Below are 21657 nucleotides of genomic sequence, written 5' to 3'. Positions count from 1 at the left end.
ACGCGGGGCGGCACGACACGACCCATTTTTTATATATATTTTTAATATATATATGTATGACCTAATAAAGCTAAAAATATGCAACTCAACGCGTTAATCGAACTAATATACCGACCCGTTTAATAACCAAGCCATGCCTGGACCTAGAGGCGTAGCCCACGGGCCGACACGACACGACTAATAAACTTGCGTGGGCAGGTTATGCCGGTCCGTTTGGCCAGCTCTGGGTCGGGGGAGGCGACACATGCTCTCGCGTGTCACCGTCGGTTGTTCTCTTCTCTGTTTGGAATTTCAGAGCCGAGACAGACAGTGACAAGACTGCGACGCGGAAGGGTGGAAGGCTCGGTAGATAAGTAAGAGATCGAGCACATGGGAATTGGATTCCGGCACGCAAATCTCCCCCCTCCTTCGCCTCCGCGCGATGGCTTCCTCGACGCCACAGCAGCCGCCGTCCGCGGCGGTCTTTGCCGTCAACGGCCAACGCTTCGACGTCCGCGGTGGCGACGACCCGGGCGCCACCCTCCTCGACTTCCTCCGCACCCGCACCCGCTTCACCGGCCCCAAGCTCGGCTGCGGCGAAGGTACGCACCGTCACTTTGCACTTACCCCCTTCCTCTCCTCCTCCTAGGCAGAGGCAGTCGCCGTCGCCTTTCCAGGTTAATGCGGGTTTTCATTCGGACTTGGTTGCAGGTGGGTGCGGCGCCTGCGTAGTGCTGCTCTCCACGTACGACGCGGCGGCCGACCAGGTCTCCCACGCCGCCGTGAGCTCCTGTCTGACCCTTGTGCACGGCCTCCACCACCGCGCGGTCACCACCACCGAGGGGCTCGGGAACAGCCGCGATGGGCTCCACGCCGTGCACGCGCGCCTCGCGGGCTTCCACGCCTCGCAGTGCGGCTTCTGCACGCCCGGGATGTGCATGTCCCTCGCCGCCGCGCTAGCCGCCGCAGAGGGCAAGGGGTCCGGTCCGCCTCCGCGGGAGGGATTCTCGAGGCTCACGTCGGCTGACGCGGAGCGCGCCGTCGCGGGTAACCTGTGCCGCTGCACGGGTTACCGCCCCATTGCCGACGCCTGCAAGAGCTTCGCGGCAGACGTCGATTTGGAGGACCTTGGTCTCAGCTCCTTCTGGAAAAAGGGAGACGCGCATGTCGACAAATTGCCACCGTACAAGGAGGGGAGCATTGGTGCGTTCCCGGAATTTCTCAAGGCCGAGATCAGAGCCTCTCTGAGGATTGATACGTGTTTGTCGGCTACGGTAATGGAGGGGAGCGACAGCTCTTGGCATCGACCTCGGAGTGTGGAGGAGTACTACAAGCTGATAGCTTCCGTGTCGTTGGATGGAAGTGGCACAAAGGTGGTCGCGGGCAACACCTCTTCTGGGGTTTACAGGGAGGCAGAGATGTATGGTAGCTACATTGACCTGAGAGACATCCCAGAGTTGAATTCAGTATCCAAGGATGCCGAGGGTGTTCAAATTGGAGCTGCAACATCGATCACTCGGGTTATTGAGATTTTAAGACGAGAAGGTGATTACTGCAAGGATGTGATCTTTGGTAAGATTGCTGATCACATGGAAAAGGTGTCCTCTCATTATGTTCGGAACACGGCAACCTTGGGTGGAAATTTGGTGATGGCGCAGAGGGACGAATTTCCCTCTGATATTGCAACTATTCTTCTTGCTGCTGGTTCGTCAGTGTGTATCCAGGTATCAGCAGAAAAATTGAATGTCACGTTGGATGAGTTCCTGGAAATGCCACCATGTGATTACAAGACACTACTCTTAAGCATATATGTTCCTCATTGTACTCCTGACAATGTCTCATCAAGTGCTGGGTTTGTAAATATGACAGGAGATAAGACAGAAAGTTCACTGCTATTTGAGACATACCGAGCTGCTCCACGTCCTCTTGGAAATGCAGTTGCTTACCTTAACTCCGCTTTCTTTGCTCAAATCTCCTCAGATGAAAGTTCAGGAAGCTTAATACTGGCAAATTTACATTTAGCTTTTGGTGCATATGGAACCCAACATGCTATCAGGGCTAGAGACGTTGAGAAGTACTTAGTTGGTAAACCCATTAGTGCATCAGTCGTACTTGAAGCATGCAACGTTCTTAAGAAAAGCATTGTTCCAAAAGAAGGCACAACACATTCTGCTTATAGAACAAGCTTGTCAGTTGCCTTTCTATTTACTTTTCTTTACCAGACGACCAAACAAAATGTGAAGCCTGCAAGATCAGCCTGTCTAAATGACCATGTAGCTTCTGGTACCAATGGAAATCCAAATTGTCCACCCAGTGCAGATATTGATTTGTCACTTAAGGAGACAAATAGTGTGAAATCTGGTCTGCATAGCAATGACCACATACTTGAATCTTCCAAACAGATTGTTGAAATCAGTAAAGATTATCTCCCAGTTGGCATACCAGCCAAGAAAGTTGGAGCAGAACTCCAAGCCTCTGGTACGAGCTTTACATTTTTTTTGTAGCAGTTGGAAATCTTGAACTTAGGTAAGGCAAAAGGGAGAAGTATACTTTCGTCCCTGAATTCTCTCGAAAGTAGAAATGGCCTCTCAACTCTAAAACAGGCAAGTATTAGTCCCTTAACTTCTCAAACTGGATTAGTTTAGGCCTTGATGGGGTTATAGTCCCAGGGTAGGGTCATAGGCCTGCCCTATAGGTCCTACCCAAGGACTACCCTTCATAGAAGACAAGGTCCTTAGACAGTTCCGACTGAACTAAGGACACTCCCATCATCCAGTCGGCGACGATCTACTCGGAGCATATTTAACGTACCGACTGGAATCCACTCTGTACATCGTAACCTCCCAGGAGGGCAACGGTCATACGTTTTCATACACCATTATTAGCATTTAAGACTTATGTTACCTGTAACGTACGCATTTATTCGCCACTATTCCACCCTTGACCATCGGGCCATTAAGAAGGGCAGCGCACTCTATATAAGCCGCCCTTCCCCACTTGTGCAAGGGTTGGCACTTGCTGTAATCCTATAATCCACTCGACACTAAGATCCCAAGAACACTGAGACGTAGGGCTTTTACCTCCACCGTAGAGGGGCCTGAACTCATACATCCTCGTCGTAGCTAAGGCTCTGCCCATCCTTTCGTACCCTACACTTCTACTGTCAGACTTATACCCACGACAGTTGGCGCCCACCTTGGGGCAGGCGTCTAATCGACTTCCGGCGAGTTTGCGATTTCATCTTTTCGTCATGTCGTCTGGCGGAGATCTGTGCATGGGTCATGAGATCCTCTTCGGTGCCCTCTCCTTCATCGCCGACGATTCGGCATGGCTTCGGGATGCGTCCTCGACGTCGAGGCGCTTCCCAGTTGCGGGGTACGCACTTCCGTGCCAGTTCCTGCGGTGTTCTTCTTCTCCAGCCATCGACCCCGGTGTCGATCCTCGCCCCCGTCACGCGCCGCAACCAGCGATCCCGTCGTCCACGGCTCCAGCGTTGGGTGCGACACGCCCAGGCGCGACAGATCGCGTCCTCTCAAGTGGCGGTGCTCGAATCGGTTGTGGTCCCGCCGCCATCCCAGTGCTTGGACTCAGTTCCGACTGAGCTACCTTCCGAGTATCCGGGTCGCGGGCCTGCAGCCGAAGTTCTCATGGCCGATTCCCATGAAAGTCCCCTCCGGACTGGTCGGAACGAGCATGAGGTCGGAGAATCATCCGGCGCTCGTCAACACCATCATTCTACCAGTCGACGCACTCGCCAGAGCAACGTCGAGGTGTTCCGCACACCCATCCTCAACTTGGTTGCGGCTATCAGGATAGCCGATTCTCTCCAGCCGACTGATTCAGAGGCTGATGGAGGGATCGAGCAGATCCGTGCCCTGTTGCATACGGCGCAGCAGCAAAATTCGGCGGTCTCCCAGTCGCACAACAGGATCCACAACAGTTCTGTTCACGCGAACACGCATCGGTCGGTTTTCAGTCTCGACTCTCATCAGCGGCGCAGAGGAGGCAGCCGTTCCAGGGACCCGAGTCGGAATCCGCTTCCCATTCGGTCTCATCCAGAAGATCGTCGCCGTTCGCGTACCCCTTCGCGGGGTGGGCCTTACGGGACCCGGCATCACGATGATCGCCATTCGGGCGGTGACGCGCATGATCCAAGGCCTGACGCAGGAGGGTACATCGCCCAGAAGAAGGTCGACAGAAGTCGAGCTCACCGTGATGGTTACGATAGAGACCGTCCGAGTGGAAGCATGACCGTTGTCTCCGGCCCCGAGTGCTTCAGTCGGGCCATCCGTTCAGCTGACATCCCTCCCAACTTCCGATTGGCGACGGGAATTAGCAAGTTCACAGGAGAGTCCAAGCCAGAAACTTGGTTGGACGACTACAGATTGGCGGTCCAGATCGGTGGCGGAGATGACCATGTCGCCATGAAACATCTCCCCCTGATGCTCGACGGCTCGGCGCGAGCTTGGCTAAACCAGTTGGCTCCGTCAAGCATCTACAGCTGGGCAGATCTGTCCCGAGTCTTCATCAGGACCTTCGAGGGCACGCGCAAACGCCCTGCTGGTCTCGTGGAGCTCCAACACTGCGTCCAGAAGCAGAACGAGCCCTTGCGCGATTTCATCCAGTGCTGGACGACCCTCTACCACACGGTGGAGAACGTCATGGAGCATCAAGCAGTCTGCGCCTTCAAGGCAGGCGTGCGGTACAGGGATCTGTACCTGAAGTTCGGTCGGACAGATGACATCTCCATGAGCAAGATGATGGAGATAGCCGCGCGCTATGCAAATGGCGAAGAGGAGGACCGCATACGTAGCGGCAAGCATAAGTCAGTCGCCGATGGAGATGGGAACAACAATCGGAAGCAGAAGCAGAAGGGTCAATCCACTCCGCAGGCAGAGGCAACAGCCGTTACAAATGCCAAGTTCAAAGGCAAGGGGAAAGCTCAGTACACCCCCAAGAAGAGGCAGTCAGGAAATTCCATCTTGGATCAACCGTGTCCGATCCACACGAAGATGGACGAAGAAGGCAATGCCATATTGCCGAAGCATACCACTCGGCAGTGTCGCCTCCTGATCCAAGGATTCGGTGAAGGACAGCCGAGTGAAAAGGACACCGAGCAGGATGATGAGGACAAGGAGGATCCATTACCCCAAGTCCATGCAACGCTGATGATTTTTGCTGATGTGGAAAACAAGAGTCGACTGAAGCTGGTTAACAGGGAGGTGAACATGGCAACCCCATCCACCCCTACGTTCCTCAAGTGGTCACAGACTACGATCACCTTTGATCAGTCAGACCATCCAGCACACGTACCGACCCCAGGGAGGCAAGCTCTGGTCGTCGACCCGGTGGTGGAAGGAGTCAGGCTGCGCAAAGTCCTCATGGACGGCGGCAGCGGCTTGAACATCATGTACGCCGACGCTCTCAAGGGAATGGGCATTCCGATGTCCAAACTTAGCGAGAGCAGTATGCAGTTCCACGGAGTCGTCCCAGGACGAAATGCCAAATCACTCGGCCAGATCGCGTTGGATGTCGTCTTCAGCTCTGACAAGAACTTTCGCAAGGAGAAGCTGACATTCGAGGTGGTGGACTTCCAGAGTGCATACCATGCGATTCTGGGCCGTCCGACGTCTACGCGTTTCATGGTCCGTTCATGTTACGTCTATTTGAAGCTGAAGATGCCAGGTCCCAAAGGTGTGATTACGGTCACAGGCAATCGGCAGCGGGCCGAGGAGTGTCTGCAGCAGGGGTCGAGGATTGCTGATCAGCAGATGGCTATTCTCGAGCTGGATGAGTACAAGAAGACCGCCGACCCCGCTGACCTGATGCGTTCAAAGAAGCCAGCTTCCGAGTCCGCATTCCAGTCGGCGGGAGACACGAAGAAAGTCAGCATCCATCCGACGGACGACACTGCCGCCTCGACAAACATCTCCACCACCCTTGATCTAAAATAGGAAGCCGAGCTCATCCAATTCCTCCGTGAGAACTGGGACATTTTTGCATGGAAGCCTGCTGACATGCCAGGTGTACCCAGGGAGTTGGCTGAGCACCGACTGCATGTGGATCCTGCTGCTCGGCCTGTCCGAGAACGCCTGCGTCGGTCCGCCGCGCACAAGAGGAAGGCAATCGGAGAGGAGGTGGCTAAACTTTTGGCGGCCAACTTCATTCGCGAGGTACACCACTCCGAGTGGCTCGCTAATGTTGTCATGGTGCCCAAGAAGGACAAGTCTCTCCGTATGTGCATCGATTTCAAGCATCTCAATAAGGTCTGTCCGAAAGATCACTTCCCGCTCCCCCGCATTGATCAAATTGTTGATTCGACTGCGGGTTGCGAGCGTTTATCCTTCCTTGATGCCTATTCGGGCTATCATCAGATCCGTCTGTATGGTCCGGATGAATTAAAAACAACCTTCATCACCCCATTCGGGTGTTTCTGTTACATCACTATTCCTTTCGGTTTGAAGAATGCAGGAGCAACTTTTATGCGCATGATCCAAAAATGCTTCCTTGACCAGATCGATCGAAATGTGGAGGCATATATGGACGATATCGTAGTCAAGTCACGCAAAGGTTCCGACCTGCTGACTGACTTGGCAGAAACATTCGCCAACCTACGTAGGTACGATATCAAGCTCAACCCAGCCAAATGTTCATTCGACGTTCCCAGCGGGAAGTTACTCGGTTTCTTCGTTTCCGAACGAGGGATCGATGTCAACCCCGAAAAGATCGGGACGGGAAGTTACTCGGTTTCTTCGTTTCCGAACGAGGGATCGATGTCAACCCCGAAAAGATCGGGACCATTGTCCGAATGGAGCGGCCGGTAAGAATACATGATGTTCAAAGGCTCACAGGTTGCCTAGCGGCTTTGAGCAGATTTATCGCTCGACTCGGCGAGAAGGCGTTACCTCTGTACCGACTCATGAAGAAGTCAGATTCCTTCGAGTGGACAGACGAAGCCCAAATTGCATTCGACGACCTCAAAGCCTTGCTTTCCACCCAGCCGGTTCTTACTGCCCCGCTTAGTAAAGAACCCATTCTTCTGTACATCGCGGCTACAAATCAAGTCGTCAACACCGTTCTGACAGTCGAACGCGAAGAAGGCAAAGCGTACAAGGTTCAGCGGCCAGTATATTATGTCTCCGAAGTCCTGACTCCTTCCAAGCACAGGTATCCCCATTATCAGAAGCTTATCTATGGGATCTACATGACTGCAAAGAAGGTGACTCATTATTTCCAATACCACTCGGTGTCTGTCATATCTGATGCTCCGTTGTCGGAAATTCTCCACAATCGGGACGCATCAGGCCGAGTGGCAAAGTGGGCAATGGAGATGCTATACTGCGACATCAAGTTCGAAGCCAAGAAAGCTATAAAGTCTCAAGCTCTGGCTGACTTCATAGTAGAATGGGTAGAACAACAGCAACCGACTCACATCTACTCGGCTCATTGGACCATGTTCTTCGATGGGTCCAAGATGTTGAATGGCTCCGGCGCCGGCGTAGTGATCATATCCTCAAAAGATGATAAACTCAAGTATGTGTTGCAGATACATTTTGATTCTTCCAACAACGAAGCAGAGTACGAAGCTCTCCTTTACGGGTTGCGCATGGCCATCACACTCGGCGTCCGTCGCCTGATGGTCTAAGGCGACTCAGATCTGGTGGTTAATCAAGTAATGAAGGAATGGGATGTAAGGAACCCCACCATGACTGCATACTGTAACGCAGTAAGGAAGCTCGAGAAGAAGTTTGAAGGTCTGGAACTTCACCATGTTCCCCGACTGAAAAACCAAGTAGCAGATGAATTGGCAAAACTTGGATCCACTCCGAGACCGGTCCCGAGTGATGTCTGCCTCGAGCACCTACACCTCCCCTCGGTGAAAGAAGATCCTTTTTACAGAGGAACCAGTACAACCGAAGAGCTCAACAGATCCGACTGAAGTCGAGGTCCCCGCTGTGGTTGATTTGATCATGGAGATTCTAGCTGTCATTTCCGAATGGACTGTGCCGCTCGTTGCGTACATCCCGAGGCCAGAGTTACCAGAAGACGAAGTCTAAGCTAGGCAGATCGTCCGCAGGTCGAAGTCCTTCACCGTCATTAATGGCCAGTTGTACAGGAAAAGTGTTTCAAGCGTCCTTCAGCGGTGTATCTCCCCTGAGGAGGGACAGTTAATCTTGGAAGAAATTCACTTGGGAACCTTCGGTCATCATGCCTCCTCAAGGGCAATCATTGCCAAAGCATTCAGAGCTGGTTTCTTCTGGTTGCAGGCGAATGAAATGGCAAAAGATATGGTCGACCATTGTGAAGGCTGTCAGTTCTATTCAAACAAGTCCCACAAGTCAACGTCTGCGCTGAAGACAATTCCTCTTGTTTGGCCATTCGCCGTGTGGGGATTAGATACAGTCGGACCATTCAGAACAGGCCAAGGAGAATTCACTCATCTGCTGGTAGCAGTCGACAAGTTTATCAAGTAGATTGAAGCCAAGCCCATCAAGAAGCTTGATGCCCTTACGACCATCAAATTTATCTGAGACATCATCGCCAGATACGGGGTTCCGCACAACATAGTCACCGACAATAACACAAACTTTGACTCGGACAGGTTCAAAGATTTTTGCACAGGCTAAGGTATCCGAGTGGATTTTGCATCCGTGGTGCACCCCCAAACAAACGGGCAAGCAAAGCGGGCGAATGGACTTATTCTTCAAGGGTTGAAGCCTCGACTCCTGCGAGAAGTTGGACATGCCGTCGGCGCATGGGTCACCGAGCTGCCTTCGATGTTGTGGGGCCTCCGCACAACTCCGAATAGATCGACAGGGCGATCCCCGTTCTTCCTTGTTTATGGAGCAGAGGCAGTCCTTCCGAGTGACTTGCTTCACAACTCTCCACGAGTCGAACTCTTCTCCGAAGCCGAAGCAGAGCAAGCCAGGCAAGACGGAGTGGATCTTCTAGAAGAAGAGCGCGAGATGGCACTGATCCGTTCAACAATTTATCAACAAGATCTGCGGCGATTTCACGCGCGGCACGTCAGGAGCCGCACATTCCAAGCAGGCGACCTGGTGCTCCGAGTGGATCAGCAGAGACCACACAAGTTGGCTCCCGCCTGGGAAGGACCGTTCATCATCTCTAAGGTGCTGAACAACGGAGCATATCGACTCTACAACCTCGACAGGGAAACGGACGAGCCGCGAGCATGGAATGAAGATCTACTGAAGCGCTTATACACGTAACCGTCGATGGAGACAATGTAAAGAAAAAGTATCATTGAAGTAATACAAAGCAGATTGATTTCTTGCCGATTCAAAATTCCTCCGCGTTTGCAGACTCCGGTCTAAAAAACTAACTCCGAGTGTGCACTAAAAGTCACACTCGGGGGCTTAGCTGCGACCCAGAGTCGCCGAAGTACAAACTCGCTCCGAGTGTGCACTAAAAGTCACACTCGGAGACTTAGCTGCGACCCAGAGTCACCTAAGTACAAACTCGCTCCGAGTATGCACTAAGAGTCACACATGGGGACTTAGCTGCGACCCATAGTCGCCTAAGTACAAACTCGCTCCGAGTGTGCACTAAGAGTCACACTCGGAAACTTAGCTGCGACCCAGAGTCGCCTAAGTAAACAACTCACTCCGAGTGTACACGAAAAGTCACACTCGGGAACTTAGCTGAGACTCAGAGTCGCCTAAGTAAAAAGCTTCCTCCGAGTGTATACTCGAGATACACTCGGAGGCTTAGCAGATCCTCATTGAGGCTCATGTGGATGTGAAGACAACTGACAACTACATGAGTAACAACTCACTCCGAGTGTGCACGAAAAGTCACACCCAGGAACTTAGCTGCGACTCAGAGTCGCCTAAGTAAAAATGCTTCCTCCGAGTGTATACTCGAGATACACTCGGAGGCTTAGCAGACCCTCATTGAGGCTCATGTGGATGTGAAGACAACTGACAACTACATGAGTAACAACTCACTCCGAGTGTGCACGAAAAGTCACACTCGGGAACTTAGCTGCGACTCAGAGTCGCCTAAGTAAAAGGCTTGCTCCGAGTGTATGCTCGAGATACACTCGGAGGCTTAGCAGACCCTCATTGAGACTCATGTGGATGTGAAGACAACTGACAACTACATGAGTAACAACTCGCTCCGAGTGCGCACTAACAGTCACACTCGGGGACTTAGCTGCGACCCAGAGTCGCCTAAGTAACAACTCGCTCCGAGTGCGCACTAACAGTCACACTCGGGGACTTAGCCGCGACCCAGAGTTGCCTAAGTAAAAACTCGCTCCGAGTGCGCACTCGGAGGCTTAGCAGACCCTCATTGAGGCTCATGTGGATGTGAAGACAACTAACAACTACATGCTCCGCATGTTTGCCATTGGCTTCACCAAGAGACGCCAAAGAAAAACCACAAGCCAAAATCGTGTCAAAAAAAAAAACTCAGCGAAAGAAGAGCAAAAGATCCGATTCGAATTCAAGTTGGATCCACGATCAGTCGGCTCGGTGTGAATCAAGTTTATCCACACCGAACCACGAATGTGACGGCCAATAGCAGTGGCCAAAGTTTAATACAGGTACCACTCGACATACCGAGGAAAATGTGCGTTCACCATAAAAGTTTTTTCAAGCGTCACCGGGACTGGCAGGCTCCACAAAGGTGTCGAGGTCGATTCCGTCCGCAATGCGAGTGGCTGTGTCGAGGAAGGTCTCCATGAAATCTTCGAATCGAAGCTTCTTGGTGTTGGCGACCTGCAACGTCTTCAGCTTTTCTTCGCGGGCTTCCTTGCAGTGCACTCGGACCAGAGATAGCGCCACGTCCGCACCACACCGAGCGGCAGACTTCTTCCATGCGTGCACTCTGCCTGGGACGTCCTCCAGCCGAGTCATCAACCCATCTATTTCGCTCCGGGAGTCGTCTTCTGGCCACAGCTCCTTGTCGATTCGGCCAACAACTTTTCTCAGGCGGCCAATGAAAGGTCCCACCCTGTTAAGGCGAGAATGCGCTCGGAGTATGTCCCGGTTGGCTTCATCGCCGAGTGGAACATTCAGAACAAGCGACCGTTCAATCTCGGCTGCTTCAGCCTCAACAGCCCAACAGAAATCTGCAAAGAAAAGACAAGCAGAAAATAAGCGCGGAGTGAACTCCAAAGTCAAAAAACACTCGGCAAGAACTTACCGCCAAGCAGTGCGACCATCTTCCTCGCCCAGTCGCTGACGTAGTTCTCCTGCGCTCTGTAACGAGTGTTCATCACCTTCAGCTGAGCCATCCAGTCGGATCTCTCCTTCTTCATTTTGTCTACCTCGGCCACCAGTGCCTTGTTGGTCTCCAAGGATTCCTCCAAAGATTTCTCTCGGTCAACGAGAGCCTTCTTCACGCCAGCCAGGTCATTCACGGCCACCTCCAAGTCCGCAGCAAGCTGAATCTTCTCAGCCTTCAGAGCATTGTACGCAGATCCCATTTCACAAGTCCTCTGTCAAAGAGACACAAAGGAAGGATCAGCCACATTCAACAAGGAAAAAGTCTCGACAGATGTGACAAAACAATCAAAGCTCAAAGTTCATCAGACCCCTGCCGATGCAAGCAATCGACAGCGGTCTCGGGGACTACACCCAGTGGGTTCACTGAGAGTGACCCCATTGGCATGAAGCTCGAACAGGTCGGCCCTATTGAGCTCCATAACAAACCAACAACGCAATGAGATTCCTATCTCTCGACCCGAGTAACACTACTCTCGGGGACTACACCTCCTGGGTGCACTCGGCATGCCCCCACTGGTACCATTCGGGCAGATCAGCTCTGATCTGTTCAGATTACGGAAAATATATATAAAGACAACTGCCGGTGCAAGCACTCGGCAGAAGTCTCGGGGACTACACCCACTGGGTTCACTCGGAGTGAACCCACTGCACAAGTAACCTATTGCATCCGAGTACCTCGCTGTAACACCCAGTGGGTTCCAAGAGGAATGTAAACACTTACTAGCGCACTTACTCGGATGTCGTCCCGAAGCTCCAAGCTCTTCTTGTATAGGGACGCGATGGAATCATACGCTCCCTTGGCGTCGCCCACCATCAGCTCCACCTGCACCATGGCGTCCTTGGCAGCTCCTACCTGATCCTCCGGGAGGCGTCGGGCGTCATATTGACCAGCCGACGGACCCGGCGCAGCAGAAGACTCCCTGGGCATCCCGAGCTCCGCTCCAGTCGGTTCCGCCGTGAGGGCCACCGTCTCAGTCGGCGGCACCGTCTCAGTAGGCGGCACGTTCATGGTGAGATTGGCAGCAGATGGGATAACCCCAGGGACAGGCGCCAAAGCCGGCTCCGACCCCCTTTGGTCGTCGTCCTCCAGATGGATCACCTCCGAAGGAAGCCCGACTGAACAAAATGAAATTACAGAAAAAGGTCAAGGTCGAAGACAACACTCGCGAAACAGTAATACAACTCTCGGAGTCGTGACAACGTACCTTGCTGGGACGTGGCGACATTATCTGTGTCCATGGGATCATCGTCCTGGCGCGGCAGAGAGGTGGCGGAAGTAGCAGCTCTGTTGAGTGAAATCCACTCGACGGATAAGCATGAGTTCCCAAACATAGAAGTTTAATCGGATACCGAAGGAAGATAGAAGAACAAGACACTTACGCTGAGGCGACCGGAACAGCAATCCTCATCCGAGGCAAAGCTTTCCGAGGCTTAGGCCCACTAGGTTTGGCCACCTTGGACGGCTGGTTCACGGGCTCGGCAGAAGCACCCCTGGCTCTCTTCACGCTCCGAGCACTCGGAGCCACGGGAGGAGCTGGTGGAGCACTCGGGGCCGCGGGAGGAGCCGGCGGAGCAGTGGGGTCGTGACGGCGCTTGGTTCGGTGCTCTGGTGGTGAGGGTGGCGAGCTCTGCTCCCCATCCTCCTCCTCCTCCTCCTCTTCCGACTCCTCCTCCATCTCCCCACTGTCGGAGACGTACTCGGCGCTATCCGCGCTGCCCTCCTGGCTGCCCTCCTCTTCCTTGGCTGGATTCCCGTTCGAGACTGCAGAATACCAGTTAGTCCACTCCTGCACAAAACACAGTCGGCAACGTCAGTCAGCGGGACAAGAAAAGCAATAAAGCTAAGAAGATTAAAAGCACTCGACAAGATGTACTCACCTCATTCGGAGGAGGATTTTCGGCGCGGAAGGGCTTCACCCGCCGGGCTCCCACGGGGTTATCACACGCGCCTGTGATGCCGCGGACCCACGCACTCACAGTCTCCCCGCTCACGTCCTCTGGATGAGACCGAGTGGAATCCGAAGGCCCCGCGTAGTGCCACATGGCGTGGTGTCGGGCCTGCAGCGGCTGGATGCGCCGACCCAGAAAAGTCTCCAGCAGGTCCGTGCCGGTGACTCCCTTACGGACGACGGCTATCAGCGCGTCGACCAAAGGCTGGATCTGGATCCTTTCTCCCTTAGAGAGCGCAAGCTTCCTGGGAGGGCCCGGACGGTCTAAACTAAAAGGTGGCAACCCACTCGAAGCATTCGGACAAGCAATGTTCTGGCAATAGAACCAGGACGATTGCCAGTTCCTAACTGACTCGGATAGCTGGAGGGAGGGATAGCTACTCTTTGTTTTCTTCTGGAAGCCTAAACCCCCGCAGAGCTGGAGGATATGGGTCTTATCGTCCGACTGGCTAAGCTTTTTGACGGTTTGGGATCTAGCGGAGAAGACATACTTAAAGAGCCCCCAGTGGGGGGGACATCCAATGAAGCACTCGCAGAGGGTGACGAATGCAGCAAGGTGGGCTATTGCGTTCGGAGGAAAGTGATGGAGCTGCGCCCCGAAGTAAGTCATGATACCTCGGAAGAAAGGATGGGGAGGCAAGGAGAAGCCTCTGAACACATGGCTGAGCAGCAGAACGCGCTCCCCCTCCTTCGGTGCCGGCTCCGTCTCGCCTTCCGGCAGCCTCCAGGACTTGTTGGCGATCATGCCATGCTCCACCAGCTCCAGCACGTCGTTCTCCGTCACCGAGGAGGGGAGGAAATCGCCTTGGATCCAACCCGCCGGCAGCGCCCGCTGCCGCCGCTGAGTAGGGGCCGCCCCCTTCTTCTTCTTCTTCTACGACTCGAGCTTGCTGGTCTGCCCCTTCGTCATGGCGAAGGCGACGGATCCGCAGAGGAGGAGGAGGAGGAGGCTTGAGGTGTGCAGAGAGCTGCGGGAGGAGCGAGATTAATGAGAGGAGGATGAGCAGCGCAACAGGAAATCCCGCCGGGCAGGCTTAAATAGGCTTTCGACTGGGTCAATAACAGGTGGACCCAAGATCTTATCCCCCAACCGGCCGCTGCGAGGTTAGTGGAGAAGATAAAGGTGCGGTAATCGAGGAGGCAAAACCTACTCGATGGCGATGTCGTCATCCCCGCTGAGCGCGCGGCAACCGAAATTTGAGGATTCCGGAAAATCCGGCGTTGTCAGTTTGACCCGTCACGTCGAAAGATTCCGCGGCAGCACTCGGTCCCTGATGGTTCGTTTCACTGGTATATTCACTCGGATCACTGGTTGAAAGGATAAAATGGATCGAGGCAAACAACGCTAAAGTCACCTCCATACCAGTCGGATCCATACTCCAGACATCACTTCATCGTTCCAATCCCGATCCATTCGGGGACTAATGATGGGGTTATAGTCCCAGGGTAGGGTCATAGGCCTGCCCTATAGGTCCTACCCAAGGACTACCCTTCATAGAAGACAAGGTCCTTAGACAGTTCCGACTGAACTAAGGACGCCCCCATCGTCTAGTCGGCGACGATCCACTCGGAGCATATTTAACGTACCGACTGGAATCCACTCTGTACATCATAACCTCCCAGGAGGGCAACGGTCATACGTTTTCATACACGATTATTAGCATTTAAGGCTTACGTTACCTGTAACGTAGGCATTTATTCGCCACTATTCCACCCTTGACCACCGGGCCATTAAGAAGGGCAGCGCACTCTATATAAGCCGCCCTTCCCCACTGGTGCAAGGGTTGGCACTTGCTGTAATCCTATAATCCACTCGACACTAAGCTCCCAAGAGCACCGAGACATAGGGCTTTTACCTCCACCGTAGAGGGGCCTGAACTCATACATCCTCGCCGTAGCTAAGGCTCTGCCCATCCTTTCGTACCCTACACTTCTACTATCAGACTTATACCCACGACAGGCCTTCCATACACAAAAGCGGTTTTCATGCTGAATTGGCATGGTTTTGACCGGTCTTCGCCTATGTGGCATTCTTCTTCTTCCTTCTCATTTTAACCGAGTTGGGCATTTCGTCGAGCAGTTGGCACACTCTGAGCAACATGAGGAGGAGGTAGGCGTGGAGCTTGTGTGGCTCATTGCGGTGCACGCAAAGGGTGCAGGTGGCCGGTGAGCCGTGGCACTACGAGGCTCGTTAGCAGCACAGAGACACGTGGCGGCTTGGCCTCGACATAGGCGAGCTCCTAACACGGTGAAGTGCTGCTCGTGTTGCCATCCTCGTGCTCATGGTATGCCTCTGCCATTGCTGGTGACGGTGCTCACGATGTCTCCGCATTGCCCTAAGCCTATATCACAAACATACATTGCCCCAGGTCGCATGGCGCCTGTCGGAGTTGAGGATCTGCGTCCCCGGTTTCTCCAAAGAGCAAGGTTCGAACACCGGGGGGCTTGGCTTGGCAACCTGCAACACAACAGTAAACACAACAAGATCGACGGCGAGCTCACTTCCTTCTCATCAGACGTGAAGGAGACGCACGAGCTACCCAGGTTCGGGCCACCGTGTAGTGTAAAACCCTACTCCTGTTTGTGTTATATTGCACTTCGGCCTAGAGCTTGTGGCTCGAGTACACAGGGTGTCATGGAGAGAATGGCTCGATCCCCTTACGTTGAGGTGTAATGCCTTGGTCCTCTTCCCCGAAAATATCGGCGGGAAAGGGTAGCCACAGGGCAGCAATTCGAAGGGGGAAGAGCTCAGACTAATCTTGATAAAAGATGGTCTTCGCCTGCTAAAGTGGCCTTCGTGACGCGCGGGTGGGCTCGGCGGTGACCTCCATCCCGGCGTGCCGATCCGTCCTGGTCTTCTTTTACCGAAACATCAAGGTTTGGGAACCTGCTTTTGGAGGGACCGCTGGTGCTGCACGTTAATCACCAAGGAGCAAAACCTCCCTATCCGCGCCGGCTAGCACGGTCTGTGTCGTCCTTCTCTGCACGGGCGTGTCACCCAGGTGGTGGGCGCGAGGTCTCGTGACAGGCGCCGTACGCCAAGGTCCGCGAGGCAGCCTTTGGGGAGGGGCCTCGCGAGTGTGCCCTGGCGTTTGCCAGCCTCAGCAGGACCTGGCTAGGCGGCAGGGGGCCTCACGGGGCCTGCCCCTCGTGAGGCGGCTCCCCTCGCGAGCGGATGAGGCCGAGTCACCCGCTGTGGGCCGGCCCAAGCGTCGTCCCCAGAGCCAGCGACAGACGGTTCGTGGCACCCCGGGTCGCACTGGGACGAAACAGAGTGGGGCCCATCGAACTGCCGGGCCCAGGGGCGACTTGTGGCAGATTATGCGGATGTGGCGCCTCTACTCCCCACGCCGCCTCGATAACCGCCGCCTCAGTCATAAAGCTAGCCCGCGTCAACTCCTCGGCCATCCCTTCCTCCCGACCTCTCGATCTTCACCAGCAAACGTTGCGGCCATGGCTCCCAAGTGGAAACCCCCCACGGTCGAGAAAGGGAGGAAGTCGGCAAAGGAGGAGGTGCCGCCACAGCCAGCGTCATTGAGGAGCAGAGGCCGAGGGCCTCCCTTGAGGCCAGACGCGCTCCGTGGCTGCCGCCGCGGAGGCCGGTCCCAACGCTCGTGGAGCATCCCCGACTTGAGGCCGCGGGCGACGTGGCGCACGCGGCCGTGAGAGGCGTGGCGGAGCATGCGTCCTCTCTCCCCCGAGATACCCACGCGACGGGGGCCGAGGTTGCGCACGACGACACGAGTTCATCGTGGGCTGCGCCGTCGGCCTCGCAGCTGGCTCCGGCTTCTGGACTCCTTTGTGATGGCGATGGAGGACGGTGGGCCCTTGGGCCTATGGCTGCATGCGGATAGCTGCTGCAACGGTCCCTCCTGTGACACGGTGAAGTTCTCCCCCCGGGGTTCATTTCCTGGAACGGGGTTGGAAGTCGTTCTCCTGCTCCCACGACCTGAAGCGTGGGCAGGTCCTGCAATTCCGGTACGACAGAGCCGCGACGCTCTTCATGAAGTTCTTCGGGGTCGCCGACGACCGCGTGGAGTGCTGCGCGAAGGGCGAGAGTGGAAGCGACTCCGACTCGTCCAGCGGGAGCAAAAACGACGGGAGCCCTCGAAGCGTCAAGGATGAAGAAGAGGATTCCGATTAGGCGTTGGTGGCGCCTGGGGCAGACCCCTAGTGGATGACAATCCCTTCCTGTTACTCCCGCGCAATCGATGTAGCCCGGTGGGGCGTAAAAAACATCTTGTATCACACTATTATGATTTGAGAACTTGACACCCTTGCATGCTTCTGTTTTTTCCTGAGGCCCTTATTTTCCCTTTTACATCGCCTTCGTGCGCTGCGTTGCTGGGACCCAGCCCTCGAGGCAGGCTACACCGTCGTTGGTATGCTTGGAGCACGTGCTCAGTAAGGCCAGATGGTGTAGGGCTCTTAGGGCCGGTAGGGATGCCTGAGGCACGGTGCTTAGGGTCTTCCTCTTGACGCTTAGGCGGCTCATGCCAAGGAAAACAGGACGCTTTGAGAAGGAAAAGAGGGGGAGGAAAGCCGAGGGGTGCGTTTAGACTTAGCTCCTTCGAGGGGTGCGGCCTGGAGTGAACTCCCGGCAGGGAGCGACTCGTGAGGCGCGGTCCCTCGCGAAGTCCTCTGGCCGCGAGGCGTCGCTCGCGAGGCCTCCTGAGGGGAGGGCTCCTGAGGCCTTCGATATCCTGCACCAGGGAAATTGCCAAGTAATACAGCAGGGCGTGTTCGCGGCGTCGCCTGTGGGTGTTGCGGGAGCAGGCAAGAGCACCAAGGACCTGGTGAGGTGACGTACACGGGAGCAAGCCCGCGAGCCAGAGCTCAGTCGCTTGGGTTTTGCAGTGATGCAGGGACTGACCCGAGCACAAATACCGTGCCCAGCCCCCGCTCGCAGAACAGACACGGGGGAGATCACGAGCGCGCGCCCTTCCTGAGGCACACTCAGCTGCAAGAACACATAATTGTGAAGGAAGTAAGCTTTACTGATGCATGAAGCAAGTTCATTACATAACAGAAAGATACATGCTGCCGTGTTCGACAGGGGTCAGCCTTAGGATTTGACGGCCGAGGGGCCCTCAGCAGGCCGCCAGCGTTGAGCATGGGGCATCCGCCAGCGCTGAGCATCGGGCTTCCACGAGAGTGGGTAGGATTGTCCACCAGCGCAGAGCATGGGGCTTTCGCCAGCGTCGAGCGTGGGGCTTTCAGGAGAGTGGGTAGGAGTGTCTGCCAACGTGGAGCATGGGGTTTCCACGAGAGTGGGTAGGAGTGTCCACTAGCGCGGAGCATGGGGCTTTCGCCAGCGTTGAGCGTGGGGCTTCCACGAGAGTGGGTAGGAGTGTCCGCCAGCGCGGAGCATGGGGCTTCCACGAGAGTGGGTATGAGTGTCCGCCAACGCGGAGCATGGGGCTTCCACGAGAGTGGGTAGGAGTGTCCGCCAGCGCGGAGCATGGGGCTTTTACGAGACTGGGTAGGAGTGCTCGCCAGCGCGGAGCATGGGGCTTCCACGAGAGTGGGAGGGAGCTCCCGCGTGCCGAAGGCAGCGCTGGTAGAGAGAGCTCCGAAGCGTGTACAACTCCATCTCGCTCGCATCCGCGGGGTCAAGGATTGAACTTACGAAGATGTTGGATGTTCCATGTGTTCTGTACCGGAACACCCTCCGCCGTTTCGAGTCGTGCCGCGCCGGGCCTGGAGATGTGCGTGACCCTGAAGAGGCCCTCCCACATGTGTGGTAGCTTGTGGAGTCCCTCTCTGGAGAGTATCCTGCGCAGGACCAGTTCGCCCACCTTGAGGGTGCGAGGGTGTATCTTGCGGTTGTGGTAGCGACACAACGCCTGCTGGTACCTTGCCGCGCGGAGGGCAACATGGCGGCGGGCCCCTTCGAGGAAAAGCAGGTCATCGTCCCGCAGGCCGCCCTGACGAGATTCGTCAAAGGCCAAGACCCGCGGGCACCGATGCTTTACCTCAGCCGAGAGGACCACTTCTGCCTCGTAGGCGTGGAAGAAGGGCGTCTTGCCGGTGGGCTTGGTCGCCGTGGTGCGCCTGGACCATACATCGACGGGAGCTCGTCCAGCCAGCCCTTGCCGCAGGCCGTGAGCCGCTTCTTGAAGCTCCTGGTCTTGAGGCCCTTAAGGACCACCGCGTTGTCACGCTTTGCTCGACCGTTGCTTCGAGGGTGTGCCACTGAGGCGAATCAGATCTATGTGTCGATGGAGGCGCAGTAGATCTTGAAGAGGCCGATGGTGAACTGCGAGCCGTTGTCCGTGATGATGCGGTTGGGGATGCCAAAGCGGCACACCAAGCCCTTGATGAACTTGACCGCGGACCCTACAGGTATTGGCCTGGACAGGCTCCACCTCCGCCTACTTGGTGAACTTGTCGATGGCGACGTAGAGCAAACGGTAGCCAGCAGCCGCGCGAGGGAAGGGCCCAAGGATATCCAGCCCCTAGATGGCGAAGGGCCACGAGAGGGGAATGGTCTGGAGCCCTTGCGCTGGCCGATGAATCTGCTTGGCATGGAATTGGCAAGCCTCGCATGCCTGGACCAGCTCCGTGGCATCCTCAAGTGCTGTGGGCCAGTAGAAGCTGCTACAGAACGCCTTGCCTGCGAGAGTGCGTGAGGACGAGTGGTGGCCGCAGTTGCCGTCGTGGATGTTGGAGATGCACAACAGCGCGACTCCGTTCAGGCGGTGGCGGTGCAGTTCGCCTTCTTTCAGGTGGCACAACGCTGCTTGGCGGACCACACGTTCCGCTTCTGCGTCGCTCTTCGAGAGGACGCCACCTTCCAAGTAGGCTTTAATCTCAGTGGTCCAGCTCTAAGGTTGCGGCTCGAGCGCCAACAGCATGCGAGCGCCCGAGGATGGGCCTCAGTTTGATGCGCCCAGGGATGGTGCAGGAGGGAGCTCCTCCTGAGGCGTCACGGGGCTGACGGCCGGAGGCGCTGCCGAAGGCTTCAGGAGCCGCTCCTCAAAGACGTCAGGGCTCTGAGGCTCGCGTCGTATGAGCGCTTGGCGATCTTGCCTGCCTCGCTATCGTCGCCGCGAGGGATATGCTGGAGCTCCATGCCCCATGAAGCGTTTCTCAAGCTTGCGCACCTCTGCCAGGTAGGTCGCCATGTGTTCATCCTTGGGCTTGTACTTCTTGTTGGAGAAGTTGACGAGGAGCTGTGAGTCCCTCTTTATGACAATGCGCCCGACTCCAAGCGCGATTGCGGCCTTGTGCACAACGACGAGTCCCTTGTATTCGGCAATGTTGTTGGAGACCTTGTCGGTGCACTTGAAACATAGTTGAATTGCATAGTAAAGCTTGTCACCTGAGGGGGTAGTGAGAACCACCCTAACCCCCGCGCCCTGGCGCGCGAAGGCTCCATCGAAGTGCATGCTTCAGCCTCCGGAAGGGGCCTCCTCGGGCAAGGGCGACTCCTCCTGAGGCTCGCCTTGGTGCAGGTCCGTCCACTCTGCCACGAGGTCCGCGCCCTTGATGGTCCTGGTGGTGAGGAACTCCAGCTCGAAGGGCTGCAACTCGATGTTCCACTCGGCGACGCGGCCAGTAGCGTTCGGGCTCCGTAGAACCTGCTCCAGCGGGTAGGAGATCACTCTGACCGGGTGCCCTGGGAAGTACTGACACAGCTTCCTGGAGGCCATGAGGAGTGCCAGGAGGAGTTTTTGCTGCATGGGGTACCACTCGCATGCATCTTGCAACACCGTGCCGACGAAGTAGACGGGGTGCTCGATGAGGCGCGTGACCGTGGTGTCCGAGTCGTGCTCGCCAGGGAGCTCAGGCAGCGGTGCCGCGGGGGCCTCTGGAGGCGGAACTCCTAAGGCCTCTGCCAGGTAGATCGCCATGTGTTCATCCTTGGGCTTGTACTTCTTGTTGGAGAAGTTGACGAGGAGCTGTGAGTCCCTCTTTATGACAATGCGCCCGACTCCAAGCGCGATTGCGGCCTTGTGCACAGCGACGAGTCCCTTGTATTCGGCAATGTTGTTGGAGACCTTGTCGGTGCACCTGAAACATAGTTGAACTGCATAGTAAAGCTTGTCACCTGAGGGGGTAGTGAGAACCACCCCAACCCCTACGCCCTGGCGCGCGAAGGCTCCATCGAAGTGCATGCTTCAACCTCCGGAAGTGGCCTCCTCGGGCAAGGGCGACTCCTCCTGAGGCTCGCCTTGGCGCAGGTCCGTCCACTCTGCCAAGAGGTCCGCGCCCTTGATGGTCCTGGCGGTGAGGAACTCCAGCTCGAAGGGCTGCAACTCAATGTTCCACTCGGCGACGCGGCCAGTAGCGTTCGGGCTCCGTAGAACCTGCTCCAGGGAGTAGGAGATCACTCTGACTGGGTGCCCCGGGAAGTACTGACACAGTTTCCTGGAGGCCATGAGGAGTGTCAGGAGGAGTTTTTGCTGCATGGGGTACCACTCGCATGCATCTCGCAACACCGTGCCGACGAAGTAGACGGGGTGCTCGATGAG

General features: G+C 55.7%; 1 protein-coding gene across 1 annotated transcript in view; it reads left to right on the top strand.

Moving 5' to 3' along the window:
- The first annotated feature begins 356 nt into the window (after positions 1-356).
- Positions 357-21657, top strand: part of LOC123426194 (indole-3-acetaldehyde oxidase-like) — a 59811-nt gene continuing 38510 nt past the window's right edge. Inside the window, exons 1-2 of the mRNA XM_045109985.1 lie at positions 357-581; positions 691-2457. Of these exons, the coding sequence (XP_044965920.1) occupies positions 422-581; positions 691-2457 (1927 nt within the window). The 5' untranslated portion in view covers positions 357-421. The remainder of the gene's footprint in view (positions 582-690; positions 2458-21657) is intronic.

Source organism: Hordeum vulgare, chromosome 2H (genome assembly GCF_904849725.1).
Source record: "Hordeum vulgare subsp. vulgare chromosome 2H, MorexV3_pseudomolecules_assembly, whole genome shotgun sequence".
Classification (NCBI taxonomy): domain Eukaryota; kingdom Viridiplantae; phylum Streptophyta; class Magnoliopsida; order Poales; family Poaceae; genus Hordeum; species Hordeum vulgare.
The sequence above is the reverse complement of the archived record's forward strand: the minus strand, read 5'-3'. Positions and strand labels throughout refer to the sequence as shown.